At 41.5% G+C, this 26,692-nt stretch overlaps 2 protein-coding genes across 2 annotated transcripts in view; both read right to left on the bottom strand.

Annotated features, from left to right (window-relative positions):
* LOC110067341 (uncharacterized) overlaps positions 1-14,014 on the bottom strand; it is a 51,252-nt gene extending 37,238 nt beyond the window's left edge. Inside the window, exons 1-11 of the mRNA XM_089296931.1 lie at positions 12,989-14,014; positions 12,826-12,880; positions 9,804-10,023; positions 8,497-8,867; positions 7,223-7,283; positions 5,572-6,110; positions 4,846-4,983; positions 3,654-4,262; positions 2,681-2,921; positions 1,023-1,411; positions 107-316 (exon numbers count right to left, since the gene is read on the bottom strand). Coding sequence (XP_089153057.1) covers positions 107-316; positions 1,023-1,411; positions 2,681-2,921; positions 3,654-4,262; positions 4,846-4,983; positions 5,572-6,110; positions 7,223-7,283; positions 8,497-8,867; positions 9,804-10,023; positions 12,826-12,880; positions 12,989-13,033 — 2,878 coding nt within the window. The 5' untranslated portion in view covers positions 13,034-14,014. The remainder of the gene's footprint in view (positions 1-106; positions 317-1,022; positions 1,412-2,680; positions 2,922-3,653; positions 4,263-4,845; positions 4,984-5,571; positions 6,111-7,222; positions 7,284-8,496; positions 8,868-9,803; positions 10,024-12,825; positions 12,881-12,988) is intronic.
* A 101-nt stretch (positions 14,015-14,115) lies between these two features.
* On the bottom strand, positions 14,116-26,199 carry LOC110067360 (cyclin-dependent kinase 4 inhibitor B-like). Its single transcript, XM_089296945.1, has 7 exons — positions 25,936-26,199; positions 19,067-19,249; positions 17,465-17,569; positions 17,216-17,323; positions 16,628-16,760; positions 16,134-16,233; positions 14,116-15,722 (listed from the first exon to the last, which is right to left on the bottom strand). The coding sequence occupies exons 2-6, from the start codon at positions 19,217-19,219 to the stop codon at positions 16,151-16,153; spliced, it is 582 nt and encodes a 193-aa protein (XP_089153071.1). The 5' UTR covers positions 19,220-19,249; positions 25,936-26,199; the 3' UTR covers positions 14,116-15,722; positions 16,134-16,150.
* Positions 26,200-26,692: the final 493 nt, after the last annotated feature.

A 26,692-nucleotide genomic window follows, 5' to 3' on the forward strand; every position in this document is an offset into this window, starting at 1 on the left:
ACCATTTAGAAAGGTCAGAGCACGTCATCACCATCGAATTATTCTGGTGATGGTGTGACATTATCGTGACCCAAAATGACGTGAAATTAGCATGACCTATAGTTACCTGTCTGCCTTACTGAAAATGAAACTGTGAATCCCTGATCCTTGCTGAGATCTGAACTGATATTCTCCGCCACAAAGTGACCTTGGTCTTCGATCACAAGGGACTGCTGGTCAGCGGATACCCTTGCGTCAGTCAGTTGGGCGATGTGATTGTTGTTCAGGTCAATGCTTTCTGTAGTACTTGACTGGTCAAAGTTCCAGTGATACATTTCTAAATCAACAGAGCAAAGACTGAGCGTTATATTGACGATTTATTAACATTAAAACATGACATATGTTCATGGCAAAAACTCCTCAATCAATGATATTTTCATAAAACATTGAACGCATCTCACTATACTCCTCGTCAAAACCAATTAAAATGCACGGTGAATTCGGTATTTATGGGTTAACACTAGAGGAGCATGTACTACACGTCCTCGTGCGCTAACTGTCTACTAGTTGTTTGATTAGAGTGAGTTTGGCAGAATTAATTGTAAACAAGCGGGTGGTAGTTTATCTGTACTATTATAACTAGCCCAGATCTCCTACGGACTCACTTTTCAGCATCAGTGTGAGACCTGTGTACGAAACTATCTGCACTAGTTAACACTTGATATTTATTTTGCGCTATTTTCCCTGTCTTTCTTTTTTTTCAGAATTGGGGGTGGGGAGGGGGTTTGGGGTGGGCACCATAATGCACATGTCTGATTCCGATCCAGGAGTCGGTGTTCTGGCCTTGACCGGTGTCGGTTTCAATAACCGCATTGTGTTATGTAGCAGAAAGTGTATGTCAACTCATAAGCATACAGAGAAACTAGTAAAGTGGGTTCAGAATACTGCCGGGTGGAGTGGGAGTAACGAGGGCGGGGGAGGGGGGGGGGGGGGGGGAGTATGTGCTATGGAAAATCATCCCAAAGCAGAATCAACGACTATACCTTTTGACGTGCATGGGGAGGACGGCACGTATTGCACTGTGTCCACCGCCATGGCTGCAAAAAAGCTCCACTGTAAAAGGTTTCCCGTTTCTGCTTGACACGATTGCGCGATACTTTGAATAGAAGCTTCTGATAGAACTTTATCCCACAAATTCACGTACGATACTTCTCCCTCAAGTTGGTTTGAGCTTTTTGCCTGAACGGCCCCAAACAACAGTTTTCCGCTGCCACTGAATGTCACCCCGTCGCCGATTCTCTCGGAGAAAGATGTTGAAGTGCCATCCATGTATGCAGTGGCCTTTCCTCCACTATTTGACCATAAAACGCACAGATGGTGCCAGCTGCCATCTGGCGTTGGAAATTTCACACCTGCTCTTTGTTTCCCGGAACTGCAAACAAATGAGAAACGGGGGTAGTTTCATTATACCTTCGCAAATAATTATCCAATCAAACTTTGGCACTAACGTCAGGCGTTAATCCAATCTTTTCCTGTAAAGTTTCTACTCCTGTAAATGTCTTTTATCTTAAAATTCTAATGTATACACTTTTTCTTATTTTCTAGACAATATTTGTAATTTTTAATTTGCTGTATCTGTCCTACTATTATTACTGTTTGTAATTTACATTGAGGGCCACTGGTTTACCAGTTTTTACTGTAATGTGCTACCCTCGTTAAATAAAGTTTTTACTTACTTGCTACTTGTTGTTACTTACTTGTTACTTGTTAGTTTTTATATAGAGGCGACATATTGGGCACTACAGCTAGTTATGAACAATGCAAGCGAATGCAAAGTTCACATGCACTCCTGGTATTTGTTGATACCGAAAAGCCATTTCCAATTAAAGTTGTCCTGTGTCTCGGATTCCAAACGAGTCCTCATGTAAAACGAGTCTTCTAGCATAAGATTACTTCACTCTTTTTCTTATTTTTTTACTTTTTCACAAGTAGTGAAGTAATATATCAAACACGACAGACAGTGTTTGACCACATTTCCAAACACCAAGAAGAGAGTTGAAAATACGACGCGCAGCGGAGTATTTTTGACGAGCTTTGGGGTGTTTGGAAATGTGGTCAAACACTGTCTCGAGTGTTTGTTAGATCTTCTCAATCGAAACTAAAACTAAGGAGAAAACGGAGAACCAAAATCGTAAAAATCTATGTTAATTAAGATCAGATATCCAAACACCGTCACGGTCATGATTTCCTTTGTTTAAACTTGATGAATTATTAATGAGTTTGAGAATTGTGCTTGCAAAGCGCTTTTCCAGACTCGTTTTGACACAGAAGCTGCAGGAAATGGATAATTTCATTCATCACAACCTACATGCCTTGAGTACTTGCAAGTTAAAGAACAAATTAGAATTCCGCACCAAAAGCGAAGCTAAGCTTGACATTTTTTAAGTTCGTGCCCAAAACTGTATCAGAAAATCTTCAAACTAAACGGAAACAAGGGAAATTATCATAACAACTTGCTGATAAAAAATAGTTCGTTTCAAACCAAATCTTTAGATATTCGAAGTATAAACCTCATTGATGTATATATGTCTCAGCAGCGTGCGGCGATTCTTCAAAATTATTTTGTATGATTTGAATTTCTAAGTCTGCTTCTAATCAATTCATTGAAAAAAAAAAAAATTTCAAACTCTCAGAGTCATACCTCGGCCATATAATTAAGGACAACGAGGGCCCACCGTCATCGTTGAAGTCTTTAATAATCAGAGTGAAGTTTCCATCTTCTGCAAAGTATCGCAGCAAGGTCATCGTATTCTCCTGAACGTAGAGCTTATGCCAAAGACACACAGTGAAAGCTTTGAACTCTGTTAGGACGGTTCGCCAAAGAATAATACTTGTTTCTGCGGTATTTTTTCCAAAAATTAAAGTATAGTCTCCTGAATAACCTGAAAAAAAAGGAATAATATATTTGATCAAACGAATTCAGTAAAATACCCATTAACCCACCTATTCCCTCCAACCACTATATCGCCACTCCCTCTTTCAGTTGTCTCCTTCCGATCTCTCCTTCTTCATCCCTCTCTCTCTCTCCTTCCCTCCCTCACCCCTGCTCCCACCCACTCCCTCCCTCTTAGCTTGCGTAATACGCGTTTCAGTAATATTAAGTCATGAGTTGGCGCGGAGCCACAACTGCGGCAATTCCACTTCCTATTATGACTAGAACGCCTGCTGAACATCACAACTTCGCACGCTGAAGGTTGGACACTGAGTGTGTGTCATTTAACCAAAATTCGAAGAACGTTCGAAAGGAATCTGAGCAAATAAGACAGTAAATGTTTTGAAAAATCTGTAAAACTGTAAATTGTGGACTATGTGAGGAACATGTAGTTAAGTTCGTTCATTCTGATGTTGCATGAGACGTAGGAAAATTCTACACCACTTTTTTTTTTCATTTCTCCCATTTTCGGTGGCCCATCAATAACAAATCGTAACCACAAAATTAAAAACTTATTTTAAATAGCAAGCATCACTTCTCTCGGCTGGCTGTTGCTTTGCTGGGTTTAGATAATCACCTAACATTATACGACAGCAGCACACCCGGCTCCTTTCGGTAGTTACAGTGACTTTAGCCAAAAATGTAGAGTTATAAAGGAAAGGAACTTCAAGTAACCCCTCACCTTCTGTCCTCCTTATTTTCATACTAGTTGTCATGAGTTTTCCACCAGCGTCGCCTGAATTGGGAAAGTCGTCCCACGTCATATTGCCGGTGTTTTGTCCATATTGAGAATTTAGCAACACCTCACCGCATGAAGAAGTAAACCACCAGCCAACTCCCTGGACGTCTGCACAGGTTCCCACTGAAAAGATAGCATTACTATGCGTCCCTAGTTTATTGGGAAGATTGCCTGAAAAATCGCCTAGAGAAAGTCGATAATGATCGTTTTCCCCTGCAACGTGAAAGTCGCTGTACATTGCAAATCCCTTGCTGCCATCGAACGCTTCCAACTGAATCAAAAGTTCAGTGTTTTCGGTGGTCAAGCTGTGAATTTTGTCATTGCCGAGCCACATCTCTGATTGGCTGCCAACTGTTCCAAAACCATTTTTGTATTCATCCCACGTCCTGAAGAAACTTAATGAGCCGTCGTTCCTCTGCTGAATGATCGTCCAACCACCTCCCTGAGTCTCCTGGTCGCAGAAAACGTCAAATTCATATTCGTTGTTTAAAGGACTTATTGTGTGAACTCCGGAAGTTTTGTTTCCAGCTAACAGCACTTCTCTACAGTCAGCTGCATTGAAAAAAAAAAAGCAAAATAAATCATTTATGCAGCATTGGAATTGTGCGACGTTTCGGCACCGCGCGCACTTAAGCGGCGTCACGTGTCACACAAACTGGCCTGTGTTTTTTTACTTCAGTTCGTCATCAAAACTGTGATGATTCGTCAGTAGACGCTTATATTAGTAACTTGAAAATTAACGATTAACAATACTTAAGACGTCGAATTCCGAGGGTCTGGAGAAAACGAAATTCATAGTGACAGTGGCTTAAACCGGAAACAACACTTGTTTCACCATGTGTACTTGACCTCTTTGCTGGCTTGTATCCACCTGTACTGACGATTATCAACCATTCCAGTAAAAGCTGCCGGCCAATAATCATTTGATAATACACAGTTTTGACGCTAAGTAGTGTTTCTTTGATGCTACAGCTATACAAGGAGTACTGAAAAGAGTCTCACCGGGTCTCGGTATTCATAGTTGGTACATATATAATTGGGAAAGAAATGGTGGCTTGCTTGGAAGGATGCATAGCGACGGCTGATTTGGTGCTGGTTAAGAGGCCTGGGTGCATTTTAATAACTGGGTACTTACCAGGTTTCCAGGCCCGCACCTCAGTGCACTGACCAACTCCTGGACACGATTTGGTACGACGATTTTCCGTTGGCTTTTGCCCGGGTGTTAACATTGGGTGAGAGCTCCACTCTGAGAAAGTACAAGGCAAAGAGCGACCTAACAAGGAACACAAAGGCAAAATTCCTCTCAACGGCTTTCATACATATTGACTGGTTCTCATTTGAGACATCAAACCCGGAAGTGTACGTAACGGAAGTTTAGTTGGGGTGATGGCCTTGAAGCCTTCAATTTTTGACCTTGACTGAGACAAAAATTCCCACATTTTGCTACCCTTTTTGAAACACGTCAAATTTTATTCATCCTTTTTAGGTAACAATCCAGGTGTCACATGCTGTTCAATTCTAAAGTCATGGGAAATAGTTCGAGCGTTAAAATTAAAGAAAAATGTCGTGCCGTCTAGTTCACGGCCTTTGCATTTTTTTTAGTAGGTAGCCTCCAGGGCCGGTAAGTTTCTTGGAAAGCCGATTATAACTCATTAACATATCAAAATATTTTGCATAAAGTGTCTTCATGGTTTGTGATTTCTGAAGAAAGCTGCAAAATCCAGAATGACAATGACAGCAAAAAAAAAAAAAAGATTAGTGAAAAGTTACAACACTGCCGGCAATCTAGACTCACTCTAATTTTGGGTTAGCTTTATCGTAATTTGAAAAGCCGGGCTCTGGAACAACCACTAGTACGTACCCATAATTTTTCCAATTTCCTCTGCACTCAAAGCTCTTGAAAACACGTAAAGGTCACTGAGAAATCCATGGAAGTAAAGATAATCGTTTTCAGACGTATTGTTGAATTGTCCAATGGCGAATGGACCACTATTAGGACTCTGCCATGAATGAGGTGTACTCAGATGCTTGAGCCCGTTAATGTAAAAAAGTAGCTCATTGGAAGTGCTTAAGGACACAGCCACGTGCAGCCACAGTTTTTCGTGAAGCGGCTCGTCTACCTCCTTGCGAGTTGACGTGACCCCGATCGTATTTTCAAACAGCAGTTTATTGTCAGCATCGACACCAAACCAAAATTGTCCGTTTAAGGATCCGCCATTTTGACTGAAGAGTATTGGCTTTAAGTATGGATTGGATGGCAATAGTTTTACCCAACAAGCAATGGTAAAGGTCGTGCCAAGATTGACGAAAGGTGCTTCAAGATAGGCCATTGTTTGATCCAGGTAAACAGCTTTATGGTCGTCAAGGCGACCCTCCACAAAGGACGCACTGTAAAGGGGACTGTGAAGGGAATAACTTGCGTCAAAGGTGTTGAAGCAAAGGCTCGTTTGTCCTTCTTACTGATTCGTTAAGACAATAAAGATTTTCTTTGATACCATTTTATCTTTTTAGAGTCGGTGCTGTGAAAAATAACTAAAAGGCCAGATACATCATGATACATACAATTTTGCACTGGTGTAATTTCAGCACTAGTTGTACGTGAATGTTTTTTGCAACTGGCTAAAAATACCTCGATCGCTGCTATATTAAAAGGCAATTTTCAGAGTGTAAAGAGTATATAGGAGACATGAATGTATGTACTATATAACCGTCACCAAACCAGAGAGACCATCATCAGAAGGCGTAACAGTGATGAAGGCGGTTGTGATTGTAATTAGGGAACTTAAGCAAACCACGACGACAACGGCAAGTCACCAAACAAATGGTGAGAAATGATGAGAAGAGAAGAACGAGGCGGAAAATTCCCAGGAGGAAACTATGAAGAGGCAAGAGAGGGGTCGAGGTTAAGTACGATGAGCTAGGATAAACGGGATCTGGGCGAGGATTGACGATAAGGAATTGCATAAAAAGAGGAAAATGAATAAGAATGGAGAAGAAGATGACCATCAGAGTAGAAATACAGTTGAGGGGGCATGAGGGTGGGGATAATGATTCAGGAGGAGGAGGAGGAGGAGGAGGGATGTGAGAGTGGATGACAAGAATTAGGAAGGCGATGAGGTTGAAGCTGGGGCTGAGACTGAGACTGAGGATGAGAATGAGGATGAGAATGAGGATGAGGATGAGGATGAGGATGAGGATGAGGATGAGGATGAGGATGAGGATGAGGATGAGGATGAGGATGAGGATAGGATAAAAATTGTACATGTAGGCGAGTTAGGATACGTAGGATGACCACAAGGATGAAGATCAAGATAAGGAGGGATGTGGGGATGTGCGGATGTGGGGATGTGGGGCGGATGTGTGTGCAGAGATGGATATGAATTAGAAAGATGAGGAGGACAAAGAGGGGAATAGGTAGAAAGTGTTATCAAGAAGAGAATAACGATAACTATGAATAGAGAAACGATCCCTATGGTCAACGTTAAAGCCGACAAAACAATAAGGAAATAAACCTCAGCTCGTTATCGCTTCCATCAAGCCTCCAGTGCTTCAGTTCATCTGTTACGTCAGTCTCTGAAAAATAAATGTTGGCGTTAAGCTTCCAATACACGGCTAACAAAAAAAGTAAAAGATTGATCTCCATGGAAACGTTAATTTATTTACCTTCCATGTTTGCAGTTTAACCAAACCGTAACAAGAAGCTAATATTATCTCAAGCAAATAACCTCGGTCTATTTCTATTTTAATAGGGTCTAACCGTTCATCAGATACACTTCAGTGTATGTCTGCCTGACGTAACTGTGAAGTTTGTTTATTGGTTGTTTCCCTCACTCGTGATATTACATGATACGTATTTTTCGTGAGCCGGCTATCAGTTATAAGCTCTTGCCGTTCTGGTTGGTATGACCATCATTGGTATGACAGGTTATCCAAGGGGTACTAACATTACCGACATTAGGAATGCGCTAAAAGGATGGCTTTGTCGAATAAGCGGTAGAGATTTTACCATGTAAATGACGTCAGTAACACAAATGCTTAATATAATTCACGCATTTGAAGACAACGTTTAAACCTGTCTCTTGTTGTCATGGAGACAAATGTAAGGTACTATTAGAAACAAAGATAAAACACGACTCTCCGACCAGCTGCAATATCAGTGCGATTTTTGGCGATTGATCTCCGCGACTTGCCGCGATTCGATGCCAACCCACGAGAAACGTTAAGCATCAGCAGCATTTCACCACATGGTAGGCGCACGTTCCTTTACAAAATTGCGTGGTGAAAAGTGGGTTTTCCCGTCGGTTTCCCTGTTTTTACTATCTTTCCTTTGTTATTTTATTTTTTCGGGGGGGGGGGGTGGTGCTGTTGTGAAAGACTTTTATCCTTGTTCGCCATGTCAATCGCATCAGAATTAACCGCACAAATAGAGTGTCATCATACGTTGCAAACACCATCCGAGGTGTCCCACCTGAGTCGTGGTTGTCACTTTTAAATCAGAAATCGTCGCAAATCAGAATTGCATAAGCTTTCGAACACGTTCGAAACTCCTGCGATGGGGCGGCGACAAACCGCATTGAAATCGCAGCTGGTTTACAAGCGCGATTTTGAATTGCAAATCTCGACGCGACAAAAATTGCGCTGAGTTGCGCGACAAAACTCGCCTGTGTAAACGGGCCCTTCGCGATACACAGATAAACGCGCGCCGAGAAACGTCTTGTACCAATATAAAATCTGACTGAGAATTAACGAGAAAGAAAAACTTTTTAAGGGTCTAGTTCACTCTTACCGGTAAAAGGGCAACTTGGTCCTTCCATCGCAGAACCACCATATATACCCTGTTTAAACTCCGGCCACGAAACAAGTTTCCCGCGTTGCACTCCACACTTGGAAGAAAGAACAGCCAGTTGGGGGTGGTCCAAAACGGACGGCCATGCATTTACATGACTTAACCTGCCTGTGTATAACACCCGACCTTGTGCTCCAATTCCCAACGTAAGGACTCCCTTCGACGATAGTAGGTTTCTGGTTTTAAAGTCAACTCCAGTCAGAAGTAACCTGCCGTCATAATAAACCATAAAGAAGCCGTCTTCTTTTTGCCACGTCACGCACAGACCATGCATATTGCCAGCCTGAACACCGGGTAATACCTGCAGTTGCCTGATAAAAACAGCAACAAAAGAACATTACAACAGCGGAGAGAGAATTCGCCGCCTTAAGCAGACGAAATTAATCATGTCTGGCCATTTAATTGATTAATCAAATGTGATAGAGTGGTTTTCAATTGAGTGTCGTAAAACCAAAACCAAAGTAACCACTCTAGCTAATCACAAAGGATACAGACAATAAAGTGAACCAATCAAAACTCGAGGTAATTACAGGCAGCTGACGCAAAGCGCGGGAAAATGCATGCGAACGCGTCACGATTGGTTTTGGTTGTACTTCTGATTGGATGAAAAAGAGGCGCGAGTTTTTTAAGCCAATCGTGTGGCGAAGAAAGTGCAAAACCAATTACTTTTCGACACTCAAATGAAAACCGTTCTATTTGCAGACCCAATCTAATTTCTGGCGAACATAAGAGGATTATCTGTTGATGACGTCATCTTCTACCTTTAGCCTTACAACATAATCCAATGATCTCATGCTGTAAGCAAAATCATTGCTCTCACCTGCGTGCGCCTCGAGAAACTCTTACACTTCTTTCGTGCTCTCCAAATCATCCCACCTCCACGATAAGCGCTTAACCATGCTCAATCGTTAAATATATATTTCTGCACTCTCGTTCACCATTTTGACGGCACAAAGTCTGGTAGCAAAGTAAGTTTAATTCCTGTATTAAAGGAGCCACGTCACGGTTTGCTCAACTTAAAAACTTTAGTCTAAATTTTTCAAGTTCGTCGTTTGTAATCGGGGTCAATGTTCTCCATCCTTAACCATCCTTGTTCCTTTACGGTTTCTTGTTATCTCTTTGGTGTTTTTCTATCTTAGTAAACTATTATTTTCAGGTTTCCTTCAATTTAAATGTTATTTTGTACGTGGCCAAAATAACTCAAAATACCGTGACTGAGCTCCTCTAAGGTCAATGAAAAGATTTACCTATCTTCGCCAAAGAGCGAAAAATCTAGATGCCCTCCAGGGCTTAAAGACAAGGCAATAAGGACATTCGACGTCGACTGGTCAGTGTAGCGTAAAATTCCAAGGTTCGAGGCACCAGAGGTACTTAACCACAAGCATATGGTGAAAGCTTCAATGTCTGTATCTCGGTCAATGCTAACATTTGGCTGAACGTTAGGAAATTCAAAATAAAATTCCTGATCTGCAAAGAAAAAAAATTGCGAGGATGAGATGTTAGTATGAAATGTGCATTTCTCCTAGCTGGAAAAAAAATAGTAAGGAAAAAAAGTAAAATTGTGACTGAGTGTCCTCCCACATTTACGAAGTGTGCCTAATCCAAGATGAAGATAGGAAGTAAAATGCTCAAAGAAGAGCAAACGGCAGAATTCAAAAACGTCTTCCCGTATCGTTCAGTTTGGGACTAAGTTCATGCTTGACTCATGTTAACCCTGTTGGTCAAATACTTCAGTGTTTCATAGTAACTTTAAGACACCTAAACCCTTATTATGTACTAATCCCTTGAAATTTTCCATTGGTTTAATTATTTTATTGTTTGGCTCAGGGACGCTAATCCATGCCCTAATAGAGCACCTTTACTCTTTTATACTCCTGGGGTTAAGACAGTCACTCTAAGTGTTAAAGTTTATCCCAACACGAGGAAACTGAGGCTGCGCTTAAGCTCCCACCGATGGCCAGGAACCTTAATTCTTGCTGTTACCACACAAAAGTGACCCATAAGATCTTCTTATAAAGTCTACCTAATCGATAGTAATATAGGTTTAAATACATCCGCAGTTTTCTGTAATCAATGCTCTCAAGAACCAGCTAATTGTTTTCATCTCTAGAACCTAGGCAAAACTAAATGTCACAAAAACGTTTGAGGCTTCGGCACAGATGGTGTTTGTCGAGAGAAAGAAGACATTCTTTTGCAATCCCTGTAAATCCCCGCCAAGTTCGTGGTTGACTCTTTGTAGTTGAATTCTACTAGAATACTGATGCAAACGCTGCAATCTGGTTGGCTGAGCCCTCGTACATTATCGGCCATGACATGTATTGTTAAGTGGCTGGAGGTCGTCTTAAACGTGGTAATCTTTTCTCATTTTTGCGAAAGTTTTAAAGGGGCATTTAGAAACACTACTGGACAATTCCTGGGAAGACTGAGAGAGTAAATTATATTTCCCGTTACTCGACTTAAAAAAAAATCGAAATTGTTGGCGAATCTGATAAGTTTCTGTACAATATTGGTTGTTTCAAATGGTAATTCAGTCCGAGCGCAATTTTGCCAAAGCGGGTAGTTTCGTACTACGTGGAGAAATAGTTGTAAATCGTTATTTGAAAGAAATTTAGTTAGAATCATACTAAAAAATTCAAAGTAGCCAAACTCCATTCCTCGTATAATTGAATAAAAAAAAGTCAAGGATATCCGTATTTTCAAAGCACCTAGGAGAATGGAATACTTTGGTTCGAAAAATCAGGTAATTTTTTGTAAAGGGAGCCAAAAGATCCTTCGAATAATTGTGAGATTCGCAAGAAAATCCATATAATAATAAATGATTAAATAAACAAAAATAGACATAGAGTAGGAAAAATTCGAACGTTAATTCAATATTCCTTCGTTGAAATCTTAAGCTTGCCGTCTAATTGCTAAAAGAAAACAACTGACATTATCAAATGCTTGTTCCAAAAATGTTTAATTAGTTGCGCAAGCCTTGTTAATTTACAGCACTTATGCAATAACCTGTCACCAGTTTCTTTAAGCTAGATACATTCAAGAACCCATATAAGCGAGATTTTTGTCCCTTTTTTTCGCTAACAAATGCGTGTAATTACAAGACGCTTGGCTTCCCGCTGACAATACACAGAAGTGATTAGAAAACATGTCAATGTTGTGTAAGAAAGCTTCCGACACCAACCCTGGAGTTCTATTTGCTCAACGCGTTTTCTTTGCTTAGCTAACTTACAAATTATCGGAAGGCGGATTTTGTCTCTAAGATGTTGCATTGGGGCTAATTTAAAAAAATGCAACTATTGTGAATAATCCCAATTTTTACGCGAGAATAGCCGGGGTGTGTTGACATTTCAAAGACTTCAAACACTCCCACGTGGATATCTATCTATCTTTGAATATTTCACTTTTTGTCATTTCAATAAATGGGAACCCGCAAAGTGCTTACATAACTCCTGAACGGCTCATTTTCCTGTCAATAATTTATTACTGACTCGAATAGTACCTGTTAACATTTTAACATCTCGTGTTTCTGGTAATCCATTTTAACCATGTATGCTATAGTCCTTGGTTCTGAATCTCTAACGGCTGTATCCACGGATAAAAATGAAAACTATAGTGCGCTAACAATATTTTCTTGGAAATTGATCCTGTCGTGAAACTGAAGACATTGAGACACCTTGAAGGGTAGCATGTCGGTCTACTCTCGGTTTCTAATTATGTTCTCGTGAGCTTTACATGCAAACGGGCTAAAACCATTTTCTGGGTTACCGACGAAGCGCCAACTGACTAGTCTAAAGCTCACAACTTAATATTATCTTAAAACCTTTAGAAAATCATAGGATGTATTAAGAAAACAGAGATACAATTATTGAGAGACGAGTCAACAACAACAAGCAATTGAAAATAAAAAAAAAATAATTAAATATTATTAAGACACACTCGTCATTTTCAAGGGTTTGAACGGGTCATTACGCTTCGACAGCCAACCCAAACGGAAGTTTAACTGACAAATCTTGTCTTAACCGTAATACTCTTGTTGACAGCTGACAAATGCCCCCAGTTCTTCACTGACAACTAAAACACTTACTCAAACTTTCATAACTGATAGCTGGCATCTGATACGACTGCCCTCAGTTCCAGTTTCACTTTGAACATAATGTTTATGGTATTTAGAGAGCAACACTTTCCAAGTCAAAGCCGCTCATTGATTTTCAGGCAAATTGATATTCCCTTTACATTTAAACAATTTTTTTCAACATAAAAATAGACCAATACCTGAGCAGAATAATTCTTCAGCCAGTGGCTGCTTTGAAATTATGAGAATTAGGACCTAAACATGATAAGACAAAATTAAAACATACCATGAACATTTTACAATATACATCGTAAGCGATGCAATTATTCGAGAGAGAAATAAAGAATAATTATGGCAACTTACCGTAATGACCAGGATAGAGATCACTAAACCTCCCAAAGTGTTCATATTATTATTGCGGTCAGAAAAATGTCCACTCTGGCAAGCGTTATTGATTGCAAAATGTTAAACTGTGTGTTCTAATAATCGTTTCATCTTAAGATTCAATTGACCAGACTATAGTCAAAACAAAACGAAAATTTCAGGTTGGAACTGAAATCTTTGAGAGTGGTCCGCGAGAAACAACAATATAAATTGGTTGATTTTCAAGGCACCTGCTCGGTAAAAGGCGCGAGTCAATTCATTATTCATGAATGAAGTAATAAGGGGCTTCACAGTGAAAGAGAGGTATGTTTGCTCATAACGGAATGCAAAGGACTGTGATTGGTTAACACAGTGGACAAACTATTAGAAACCACTGACGGCTTGTGTGTGTTATGTAAAGTCAATTATTAAAAGCGCAAACATCGTGTTTTCATAGCATGGCCACAAAATGAAAATTAGAAACTTGCATAAGAATAGCAACAGGGCACAGAAACGCAGCGACCCATTTCATTTCTGCGCGAGCTTGACAGTATTGAAAATTGCTACCCTGAGTGGATGGTGGGTATATTTAATCTCTGTCTTCGCAAAGAGATGATGTTATTAAATCAGCGTAGCCAAAATAAAAAAATCGATCGTACGAAGCACTGATTAAAAAAGACGTTTCCAAACCTAAAATATAAAGTAGATTTGGTATAATTATTCCAGAACAGATTTAAAGAAAAGATAGTTGAGAAACTAATGACTACAACAAATTTAAGAGTTTTATAATTCGATTCAATCCTTAACCTAAAACTAAATTTCTAAAAGCAATCTTGTTTATTTTCTGGAAATTTCACTCTTCTCTAAAACCAGCAACGGCTGATTTGAATAACAAAGAAAAAGGCTAGGAAAACGTCATGCAATAGTGCAGGTAGATTATTTTTTCTAACACCTTTTATATTACCTGAAAGATCACCAAAATAATTAATTTGACAGTGTCTGATTAAAAAACCCTGACTGGCGGGTTGAAGAGACAAGTCAGGTACTTCCTTTCGAGAATGATAAATTATCAAACCTTGTTTCCGCTTACCAATTCTTAAACACACAGACTAAACAAACAAACACACTTTCGGTTTTTGTTTTTAATTCCCATGCAGTGTAAAGTTTTGATGTAGATACCCTGTTATAGCATTGCCGAATAAAGGCGGGTTTCATGATACATTATTTTAAAAGAAAAAAAACAACAACAACAGCATAAACCTAAATAAATAAAATAAAATAAAAACAAAATGAGGCAAATAAATAAATAACTACTTACACAGTCCTAGAATTAACTTTCCGTGACAAAGACTGCTTTTAGAATAGCCCTTTTCACGGTAACCTTTGCTCATTTGCATTACAATAAAATCTAGCATGTATGTGAGGCAATTTCGGGCTATTTTATAGTTTTAGCCCGAAATTGCCTCGCATCCACGTTGGATTACATTGTAATGCAAATGAGAAAAATTATCCGTGAACAGGGCTATTGGTCAGAATTTTACAATGTTCTGTTTTTACGCTATTTTGAAACGCAGGTACGAATTTTATGTCTGTGACAAGAGCTTAGCGTGTAACCATTTAAACGAAAGCTACTGAGCAGTACTTTCATGTGGTATTGTTTTATTATGCTGTACAAGGTGGTTCTAGCTTTTAAGTCTGTTGATAAAACCCTAATGTGTGACCATTCAAACGAAAGCTACCGAGCATTACTTTCATGTAGTACTGTGGAATGTATTGTGGAAGATTTTATTATATTGTGGAAGATAGTTCTAGGTTAAAACTTTTTAAGTCTGTAGATGAAACCCTAGTGTGTGACCATTCAAAGGAAACTGAGCTATTGCACAGTACTTTCATATTCTGGAAGTCGGTTTTCGCCTGTATACATAGGACGCATGTTGTAGGGATAGTACGCCAGCTGGTGCACACAAAACGGATTGAGGCATATCAACGTGATGTAGTGTACAGTTTAGTTTGCAAGACCAGTGCAGACGATGCGACTTTGAAAATTGCGGTCATTTTGTCACTGCATCATGGATGCATCACGGATTTAAACCTACTGAGTTTCGTACAACCTGTCGTTGGGACAAAGGTTTGATCACGCAGCAGAACTTATTCTTTACAACGGCATGTCACACGAGGCCCGAAACTGCCCCCGCCACATGTCCCCTAGTGTATGCCTACAAAACCTCTGGACACAAAGAGAATAAAGACGCTGAGTGTTCCGTGCAATGTATATTAATGGCATGGTGTCTAGATGCACCACTAAAACCTTTCCTACTAGGTTTGGATATCCAGGCTTTATCCCAAACAACTTGATGCGAGTATCTTTAAACTTGCTCCTCAAAGAGAAAAAGTAGAAAACAGCCGTCATTTATGCTTGATAGCTGGCGCACATTGTTGCAGACTGTGTCCAGGACTTAAACCAGAACCCGGGTGAAGGAAACTCTGAATTAAAAGCTCCTCCCCTTAACGTTTACGTTCTATCCATCGTCCAAGCCTTTCACGTTTTCATTGCAGATTTGCTACTATACTTTTGCTACTGGGAAAGACTCGTCTATGTACTAGGACACTCTATAGTCCTAAAGGCAAAAGAACTGAATGCTCGTGACTCATCGTTCATTTCTTCCGGCAGGCATGAAGCTGTTAGATTGCTACCCTCGTTACAAGTATTGTGTCTTTCCAAAGTGGGACACACCTGCAAGAAATGCGACAAAAATCTGTTTTCCTACGTTCTTAGAAGGATGCGGTGGTCCTTCAAGGAATCAAATAAATTACGTAAATAAAATCATCGATTTACACGTGTTTTTTTTTGTTGAAAATGAAAGGTTTTTTAAGGGAGGTGATGGTGGGGAACGTGAGGGGGCGGCCCTGTACAATCAACGAGTCCCTTTTTCGACATCTTGCTACTCTAAAGTCTTAATATTAATTTACGTGCAGGGAATCCTTGAAACTCGCTCGGTGAGAATCCCTTAAACTATGCTTGAAAATTATAAAGAAGATTCACCAGTGAATCGAGTTAATTTGGTCTATCAACGAGCCGGACTATGTCCCAAATTAGCTCTCTATGTACCTTCATTAAGGTAGAACTGCTTTTCCCTTTACTTACGTGACTCTAGTTTCCATTCATTTGTTAACATTCATTGTACTGCTGTCGCCCACCATGATGTGCACAGTTCCACCCGGGGAGTTGACGGTGACAGATGAACCTGCAAGAAAGTCAATGCAGAAACATAAAACCGGGTAAGGGGTTGTATATTATTTTTACTTTGTTATTTTGTTTTCTTGGCGTACCCGTTAACTGGCTGGTGCGTCCTGTAGACTCTGCTTATCTTGGTCTATGGGACACACCGTTACCATAGCTAAGTGTGCGACCAAGTAAAATAAACTGTCTATGTTTATGTCTATGTCTATGCCGAAGATTCAGGTTAAGCCATGTTAACATGAAATTCTTATTAGCCTCAACCACCCTCATGCTGTTTAAGATGATTATAATTTCCATCTTGGCTGCTTTGAGAATTCGTTTATGACTGCACCTCCAAAGCGAGGCTTGGGAGTGAAATTCCCTTGTCTGATGTTACCAAAGTGTTTGCAAAAACATACCTGTATTTGATGAAACGTTCACGACATCACCATCAGAGCTGACATCTACTTCGTATGCATCATCATTCAAGAGGTACTTCAAAACATTTTCTTGTTGCTTGCTCTCAGCTACTTGAGCAGGTATTTCATCACTCTTGTCGTTCAGCAGGATGGGAAAGCAAAGACAAATGACTCAATTAAAATAGCATATCGAGAAGCCGGGTTCATCAACGTCCGATGTTAAAACATCACTGTATTTTACAGGTTATGCCAAACACTGTCACACTGTTTCTTGCCATACCAGAGCAATCATTCTGTACTTCGGTGTGGCTTGATTTCGTCGTAGGCTATGTTTACCAGAAATCCGTTTTCTTCTGACAGCTCTTAGAAGCAACAGCTAGAGCCTGCGCCAGATAATTTTTGACGAATATACATGAAAGAAAAAAGTTATAGATATTCAACGAGATATTTCTGTCGAAAAACGTAAAATTGGATGTTGAGTTCAAGGCAGAATTGGCCACGTTTAGTACAGTAAATTGTTACCAATATTTTTTTTCCACTTACCAAGAATACTGTATCACTAGATTAATACAATGAGCGAGCCCTTACTCGGTTTCGTTTGTTGCGATCAGCTGGACTGTAAGGATTCTCAACGAGTTTCTTCACAGCCCTTAAATTTCCTTTCTCGGCTGCCAGATGAAGTGGCGTTAAAGCAAACTGTAAAAGTAAGAAAGAGAAATGACATGATCAGGTATAGTGCCAGTAATGAGTCGAGGAAGAACAATTATTGAATAATTTAAGTAATTAAAACTGAGTTAAACTTTTTACTTTATTACTAAGAAAGTGAAAGAAACATACAGAGTCACTTAGATTTGTGTCTGCTCCATGCTTCAACAGCATTTCCATGAGTTCTTCATCGCCATTTACATCCGACACTACGAAATGGAGGGGGGTTCTACCAGTCTATATGGAAACACAACACGTCAAATCAACTTTGTTATTTTCCCTGTATAGGTCCAGTTAAAATGCAGACATAAAAACCAACAACTAGAAAGTGAAGAAAACAAATGTAAACAAATGAAGAAAGCTGGTAAACGGCCGGGTTGAATTTGTTAATAGTTTTACATTGAAGTTAAGTTATAAATTGTTAGGTTTTCAGGTATCACACGTTTTTAGACCGTAAATATTTCAGAGAATGAATTTTAAAGAAAAGTGTGTCCCATTGTAGCAGTACATTGTATTCCTATTAAAACTAACAGACTCTACTTCCTTGTTATCGTTAAAACAACCCCTGTGTATGTGACAGCTGCAACATAAGCGTATCAAAATAGTCTCATTTTCTTGCCAGAAATGTTGCATTAATGAAAAGGCAGTTTCCTACAAGATGGTAAGACTCTTTACCAAAGCCTCGCTTCTGCTGAAGCTTCGTATACTTTTAAGACAGTTACTATTAAACAAGTCTGACAGCAAGTCAAATATTGAAAGTGGGAATTTTCCCGAAAAAATTCTACATCCAGAATACGATCTGGATAGAATAAGCTTTCTGCCATGCAAGTTTCTTCAGTTTTAAGAGTCTTTTAAGGCTCTGTATCACAGTACAAATTTCCCAAACTTTTAAGTGAAGTATCTCACACTAAAAGCATGTCTCGCTAAAAATATGTCTTGCTAAAATTATGTCTTGCTAAAATTATGTCTCGTCAAAAGTACGTCAGGCTATTAAACGCGTATAGACCAAGACAACATTCTATTTTGTGAGCCTTTGTGAGTGCATGAAAGTTATAAAATAGTGTTATTTTCTTTCTAGAAATGTTTTATATTTCAAGAAGGTATTCTCCGGAAGCCAAGAGTTTTATGTGAAAGCGACTCAACTCTTAGAAGCCTCGAGTACTTCCGGGCGAAACGGAAAACACAAGAAGGGAATTTTCCCCGGAAACAGCGTATACTTTACACAAGCAAAAGCTTGAAAACTGCATTAAAAGCGCCTACGAAAAATCAACAAAAATGAGCAGCGTATACCTACTAAAACTGACTTTATTGCGGTTGGTAGTCCAGTAATTTGCCGACTGGTTGGCCTTCGACTTGCATTGTCTTCAAAGAGAAGCACAATTCTTGACTATATTATTAATATACGTTTGCTCCTATCAACTTCATGTTCTCGTTCAGTATTCGCATAATTTCTACAAGCAGAGTATCGCTGTTATTTTCTGGATGCTCAGAAGCTATCGTATTTTGTTTCGTAGTATAAGAGTACACGTTAATTACGTGATCGATGAGCAGTCAAGTGTAGCTCGCCGTCAGCATGTTTACTTCCAAATTTTAACAATTTCAGGTACAAATCTTGACGTATTTGTGAAATGAAATCAAGTTACTCTTACATTGTAAACCAGAATAAACATTTAATATTTTATTAAAACTAAAGTAGTGCTAAATACAGGCTTCTCAATCTATTTTACAGCTTACCTGCTTTCGGCTGTCTGGTTCTCGGAAATTCGCTGGCGCGCCGAATTCGAGAAGCAACTTTATGTGTTCCTTATCGAGCGGATCTCTTTCCAAAGCTGCCCAAAGCTCTTTGCCTTTTGCCTTTGTATCTTCGTCTTTCTCTCTGCATGCCATTATAAGAAAATGATGGACTTATGAGAGACGCAAGTGTTACACTCTACTCAATCTCGCACAGGAACTACTACAAAACTGCAATGACAACACGTTTTCTCATCGATCCTCGTTTCGTTTTTTATTCTCGCCAACGCGTGGGATTTTCGATCCCATAATAATAAGTGACCTGGGGCTGGGCCCAGTCCCTCACGTTCTACTTGTAACACACTCCCCTCCAACAGAAATGTCGTCCCGACATTATAACAGGAAATACAAAACCAAAAAGAACAATGGTTAGGAGGGAGCGTCAGTTCTCGTCATGTTTCAAACTGAATACTTATTGTGGCAGTTCCATGATCCGCAGGTTTTGTCTTTAACAGTTTGTAACTAGAGGGAAAATCCAACACAAATTTCGCTTATGAGTTAAGTCACAGAAGGCGAGCAACAGGTCTGCTTGTCCATGGTTAATACTCGGAGTAATCAGTTGTGACTTCAGGAGTGTTCATTACTGGTTTGTCCATATGGGCTGTGGTATATACTGCAGCTGTGGAATGAATGGGATGTGCGGGGTGCAGTGAACACACCGGCAGTGAGGTACAAGCCAGTTGGCCATGACTTGGTAGGGAAGTATCACCTGAGGGCATTGAATTGCGTTTACTACTGGGTTTAAACGTTGGTACTCGGGTACCCCCATCTGACTGTAAGTCAGAATCCGAGGGGGTCGTCTCTCCCTTCTAGGTCGGGTAGCTCCCTCTAGGTGTTCCTCTGAATCTGAATTGTCACTTTCCTCAGGGGCCATATCAGTCACATCTAGGACGGATGAATTTGGCACTGATGAGTCACCAGTGTCCACTTGTGGGTCAGGTTGGTCCCTGGTATCTGACATAGTGGCACAATCTTCGTTATCACAGTGGTCCTGTGGGTCCATAGGAGGGGTGTCTACTTCCGCCGGAAAGGCTATTTCATGGGTGACTGGAGAGGACAGTGTGTTCATCTCATACTCATCATCGGAACTCTCTCCAATGTCTTCAGGCTGAGGTGGCACTCTAGGTCTTAGTTGGGTGGTCTTGGATGATGCTCTCGTTGGTTTAGGCAGTGGTAAAGCATCACAAGGAAGTAGCAAGTTACGGTGTAACACTCGTTGTTTCCCACGGCCAAGTTCTGGCTTTACTCGATAGACTGGACTATCAGATATGCGTTCCTCAACTACATAAATTTGCTCTTCCCAGTGTGAACGGAGCTTTCCAGGTCCTCCCCTTTCTGAAAGGTTTCTAACAAGTACGCGGTCGCCGGGGAGTAGGACTGCTGCGGAAGCCTTCTTGTCGTAATACACTTTACTCCTGGCTGACGATTTCTGGGTGTTCCTAGATGCTAGGTCGTAGGCCCGTCTCATATCTGCTTGCCACGTCTTTACATAGTCCTGGTAATCACCCTGTTGAAGGTCGTTGTCTAGGTCAAACAGCAAATCAACTGGTAATCGTGGGGAACGGCCAAACATCAGGTAAAATGGCGAGAACCCAGTCGTTTCGTGTCTTGTGCAGTTGTACGCATGTATAAGCTTGTTTAAGGAATCTTTCCAGTTCGATTTCTTTTCCTCCGGGAGGGTCCTTAGCATCGAGAGTAACGTTCGGTTCATGCGTTCTACCTGGCCATTGCCCTGTGGGTGGTATGGAGTGGTTCGCGAGCTGGCAACTCCACTGAGACGTTCTAGGTTGTGGAACAATTTGTTTTCAAACTCACCACCTTGGTCGTGATGTATTCGTGCTGGGAAACCGAACCTTGGGATAAACTCATTGTAGATCTTCTCAGCAGCAGTACGGGCCGTCTTGTTGCGCGTTGCATAGGCTTGGGCATATTTGGTAAAGTTATCAACAATCAGCAGTACATATTCATATCCACCTTTGCTCTTGTCCAGATGCAGAAAATCAATGGAAACTACTTCAAAGGGTGCTGATGTCATCAGGTGCATCATAGGTGCTTTCGTGACTGTGTTTGGTTTCTTCTGTTTGATGCATCTGCAACGTTGTGTCACAAAATACTCTATGTCACGGTACATATGTGGCCAGTAGAAGCGGGACCTTGCAAGTTCTGCGACTCTCTCCGCTCCAAGGTGTCCCATCTCTGTGTGTAGTTCTTTAAGTACCACTGGGATGAAGTTGTGTGGCAGAACTAATTGTATCTTAGAGCTTGTTCTTCGTCGCAGGATACCATGTTCATCAACTTCCAGTTTCTTCCATTCTCTCATAAGGTTGGTAACTCCATGGGGTTCATTCTTCAGTTGGCCACCACCCGGTTTGATCCCGTGTGTCTTGTAGTAAAGCACGCGGCATATAGCACTATCCGAGTACTGTGCCTCCTTGATTTCACTAGGGCTGAAGGGTTTTAGATTCAGATCCTTTAATGTCGGTTCAGGAGTTGTCAAGTCTGCGGCAATTGCCGTAACCCATGGGATTGTGCCTTTTGCCTGTTCCCTAACTGCTTCCACGGTTGCTTCAAGGACATCTTTGGGTACTTCCTCTGTACAATCGCTCATATACTTGTCTATGTCCAATGGGATTCTTGACAGAACATCCGCGTCAACATTAGTCTTGCCCGGTCGGTACTTGATTGTAAAGTTATAATCCGCTAACTCGGCCACCCACCGATGCCCCGTGGCATTCAACTTTGCTGATGACATCACATACGTTAACGGGTTATTGTCAGTGAAAACAGCGAAGGATGGAGCATAGAATAAGTAATCCCTGAATTTGTCAGTAATTGCCCACTTTAGGGCCAAGAATTCTAACTTTCCTGAGTGCAAGTGGTAGTTCCGTTCCGCGGGCGTCAATGTCCTTGAGCCATAGCCAACAACTCTCAATTTCCCCCCTTGTTCTTGGTAGAGCACCGCCCCAAGTCCTTCGCTTGAGGCATCCGTGTGCAGTACAAATGGTCGTTCAAAGTCAGGGTAAGCCATTACCCCTGGCTGCATAAGAAGTTCAATTAGGAAGTTTAATCGCTCTTGGTGTCTTTCATTCCACGGGATTTTGTGATTTGATGACGATTGTCCTTTCGATGTCGGCAACTTCCACTTGGGGTGCTGTTTCTGTCCTTTAGCTCTGCTGGGCTGGTCACTGCATTCTTTAACTGAAAGTAGGTCATAAAGGGGTTTGGCTAATCTGGAGAAGTCGCGAATATATTGGCGGTAATAGCTTATGAAACCCAGGAGTTTGCGCAATTCACCAACAGTTCTTGGTTTAGTTTCCTTAAGGGCTGCCACTGCTGCAACGTCTGCTGAGTCCATCGTGTAGCCATCTGCTGAGACTATTTTGCCTAAGTAACGAACACGGGGCTTAAACAACTCACATTTCTTTGGCTTCAGCTTGATACCATACTCCTGCAAACGTTTAAGTACCTTTCGCACATTGTCTACATGCTCAGAAAATGTCCTACTGTACACCAGGACATCATCAAGATATGGAATACATATTTCATCGCGGAGACCTTCTAGGCATTTCTCCATGTACCTCTGGTAAGCTGCCGGTGCATTTTTAAGGCCAAAAGGAATCCGGTTCCACTGGTATAAACCCCAGGGGGTGATGAACGCTGTTAGATGTCGGTGTTCTTCTGCTACGAATCCTTGATGATATGCCTTTCCTTGGTCTAACACTGAAAAGTAAGTGTTCCCACTGAGACTATTCAGGATGTCTTGGATGCGAGGGATGGGCTGGCGGTCATCCTCAGTTTTGCTGTTTAACTGCCTATAGTCAACACATAGTCTCAGACTGCCATCTTTTTTTCTCACACACACCACTGGGGAAGAGTAGGGTGACTTTGAGTTGCTTATCCAACCACGATTGATCATATCCTGCAAGTGTGACTTTACCTCTTCGTACAAGGGCTTTGGAATTGAATTGTATGTTTTTTGTACTGGGACGTCATCTCTCAGGTTGATTTCCAATTTCAAATGTTCGGCACATCCAATGTCACCATCATCTATAGCGAAGGCCCCGGATTCTTCCCTCAACATCTCCTTGACAATCACCCGTTGCTCACTTGACAAATGGCTCAAGTCAACTGGGGGAGTCCACTCTGCTTTACTTTGTTCGGGCTGACTTGGCTCCCGCTCACAACTGGTTGCCTCACTCCAAGTTTCACCTTCCTCTTTCTCTTGTTTCTGTTCAGCTTCGACTGGCAGTGGCGTGACGGACTGCACTAACTGTATAGTGCCCAGTTCTGTCCGCCTACGTAAGGTCATCTCTCGTTCGGTGTTGTTGCATACTGGAACATACATTCGGCTCGAAGACCTCGGGGAGATTCGGTGGAGACAGCCCTGAACTTCCAGCCCCTCAGGCCACGCCCCTTCCTCTTTGGGCTCAAACACAACAGGCAAATCTTCTTCTAGTAGTCCAAAGTGTACCTGACATTTGACTCTCACAGTCTCTCCTGGTGGAACACGTATGTCTTGTCTGCCGACTCTGAGCATACCGGTGTCAGCTTCATCATCCATACTTTGGATGAAATTAACCAGCGCTCTTGCTTCGCCCTCTTTCACAGATGGGAACGAGTCATTCACTATTCGGGGCAATAGGCTGGTTGTGTTGGGGCTACTACTCCTCTTAATGACCTCTTCAATGACATTAAAGCCGATGATGGGATACTCCTGATTATCTTCACTTCCTATTAGTATGGGTACTGTCAATGGCTCCGAGTACCCGTCCTCCCCAACCAACTGGAACTCCACCTCAATCCAGCCATCATATGCGATTTTTGTACCGTTCACGGCCTGGAGATTTAATCCATCTTCCCCCAATAACTCGCTTATGTCTCTTACTGGCTCGTTTGGTAGGTTAATTTCTTTCCAATGTTTGGACACAACACAAACTTGAGCTCCGGTATCCCACAGGGCATCCACCTTTTCCCCTTGAATCAAGCAGGAAACCACACATTTTCTTCCCACTAATTTGGTGAGTTTAGAGCGTTGTCTCGGGGTTAGGTGGGAACTGAACGACGTTTTCAATGTTTCAACACTTGCCCTTTCCCTCAGTTCAACTTCGCTAATGGCTTGACATAGTTTCTTATGCTTCTCCCAATGTTCCCTTTGACAAACTTTTGAACAATAGTGGCTAGTATGGCACTGTGAACACCGCAAGTATTGATGTGCCCAATCCTCCCTCTTTCCACAGTTCATGCATTGTTGGGATTGCTCATGAATCGGGGGGGCTGCTCCTTGTCCCGTGGGGGCAACCCTTGTCTGTTTCCCTGGGGGCTTGCTGAGTTATAGCCCCTTCGGCTTGACCTTAGGCATTGGTAACTGAAGTGGCCGACATCACCACAGTTGAAACAATGGTTGCAACGGAAACCCCTTCCTTGTCTTTCACAATTCCAGCACCCTCTAGGGCGAACCCTCCCTTGCTCTACAGGGTTGTACTGTGGGTGAGGGCTAGCGCGGCTTTGTTGTTCCATGCCCTCCCGGATAGCAGCCAATTCCGCTTTCAACTCTCTAACTTCAGTAAGAAGGTTAACTTTTGGTGGCTTTTCTGGGGTTTTACCTTCAACTGAGGCATGGCTGTCATCATGGGTGGCCAATTGAGCTACAAGCTGTGTGGGGGTTCGGTTTGTGAGCTGGTCATGACGGGAACCAAGCTTCTGCATTCTTTCTGTTTCATTACTAACTGCTGCATTCAATTTCTCAAAAAGTTCTTCATCTTCCACTTGGGTGTTTTGCAGGCATGGTTTTATCTCCATTTTAATGTTATCATTCCGTAACCCAGTTAATAATGAATGCAGAAACATGCACTGTACCAGCTTTGGGTCATACTTCAAATCAGATCCTGCTTCTTGAGATGCAAACAGTACTTTCTGCTTTAGATCAAGGAGGCGAACAAGAAAGTCCTGAGGGGTCTCCCCAGCTTCCTGTACTGCCGAACTGAGCAGCTGATACATTTCCGTAGCCCCCCTTTCTTGGTAATGTGACCGGAGTATTTTACGTAATCTGGCAAGATCTAGATCGGGCTTACCTTCCAAGTAGCTCCTCAATCTAAGGCCTGGATTGATAGCTCGAATAACAGCCTCGACAATTTCTTCTTCTTTATAGCCCCGTTTCAATCCAGCGTTAATTTGGTGAGCAAGACTGGTAAAGCTCAAGCGATCTTTCTGACGTGAATCTCCAATCTGTCCCGATATTTTAAATTCCTTCCTGAACGGTGGAATCGCTGTGGTTTCTTTAGGCGTAACTGCATTTGTGCTTGACTTGACAGCAGACTTCTGATCCACATGTTCGGTTTTCACACCACCCTCTTGTTCACTCTTCGCGTCCTTCGTTGCCGGTTTCTTTTCTTTAATTGTTTCTCTGAGATTCGTTAGTGCTTCAGTTCCGAGTTCTTCGGCGTCTAAATATTTCGTTAGGATTTGTATTAACGCCAGGCGTCCTGTATCCGTCTCTTTAACTTCGATATGTAGCCCCGCACAGATTTCTCGAAGACTCGCTTCGCTAAGCTGACAAATTGCTGTTCTCACCTCTATCTGAATCTCTTCGACGACTTCTATAGACATTTCGGTGGTTTCTTTGTCACGTCGGGGTCACCAAATGTTACACTCTACTCAATCTCGCACAGGAACTACTACAAAACTGCAATGACAACACGTTTTCTCATCGATCCTCGTTTCGTTTTTTATTCTCGCCAACGCGTGGGATTTTCGATCCCATAATAATAAGTGACCTGGGGCTGGGCCCAGTCCCTCACGTTCTACTTGTAACACAAGCACCATTTATGTCTAAGCGTATAAACGAGCGAGCGAGTGTATGAACGAAGTCGACACGTGTTGCCAAGAGATGAAGAAGTGCTCTAAAGCGAGGCAGATCACGTGAATGTAATACATGTAACGCAATCATCGGTCATTCAAAAGAGAAAACAAACGAACAAACATGAACAAGAGGAAACCCGTTGTAAAACTACAATATCGATAACTTTTTATACCCAAATAGGATTAAAAAAAAGAAAAAAACGAAAGCAAGTAAGCAAGCAAGCACGCAAGCAAGCAAGCAAGCAAGAAAGAAAGAAAGAAAGGAAAGGAAAGGGCAGGCCGGGACGCGTTGCTTCATCGGCCGTTTTCACACCAGACGTCTGATAGACGGAAAATCGGACGGATAAAAATAGACGGATTATCCGTCTAAAATGAACACTGTTCCGTTTTCACACTAAGACGGATAATCCGTGCTGGACGGATAACCCGTCTTAGACGGATTATCCGTCTCTAGTGTGAAAACGGCCCATACCAAGACGGAAAATGTAGCAGACGGATAATCCGTCTAGACGGATTATTCGTCTTTAGTGTGAAAACGGCCATTGTTATGTTTCTGTTTTTTTGGCTGATCTGATCTTTCACAGATCTTAGTACACCGGCGGCATTTTCGTTTGCGGTCTCTTGCATCATTTATTGACAAGTCCCGCCGACAAAAATTCCAGCAAAACAGGCTCTTGGCTGGGGGAGCAGAAAATAAATATAAATTTTGGT

The sequence above is a fragment of the Orbicella faveolata genome, unplaced genomic scaffold, assembly GCF_042242905.1.
Source record: "Orbicella faveolata isolate gen_17 unplaced genomic scaffold, um_ofav_v1 contig_27, whole genome shotgun sequence".
Taxonomy (NCBI): Eukaryota; Metazoa; Cnidaria; class Anthozoa; order Scleractinia; family Merulinidae; genus Orbicella; species Orbicella faveolata.

Excerpts from the sequence above, each read along its gene's own strand:
- LOC110067360 (XM_089296945.1), bottom strand. The coding sequence starts at position 19,219 with ATGGCATGCAGAGAGAAAGACGAAGATACAAAGGCAAAAGGCAAAGAG. Across the intron at positions 17,570-19,066 it reads AACCAGACAGCCGAAAGCAG|ACTGGTAGAACCCCCCTCCA; the intron begins GTAAGCTGTAAA and ends GTTTCCATATAG. Across the intron at positions 17,324-17,464 it reads ACACAAATCTAAGTGACTCT|TTTGCTTTAACGCCACTTCA; the intron begins GTATGTTTCTTT and ends TTACTTTTACAG.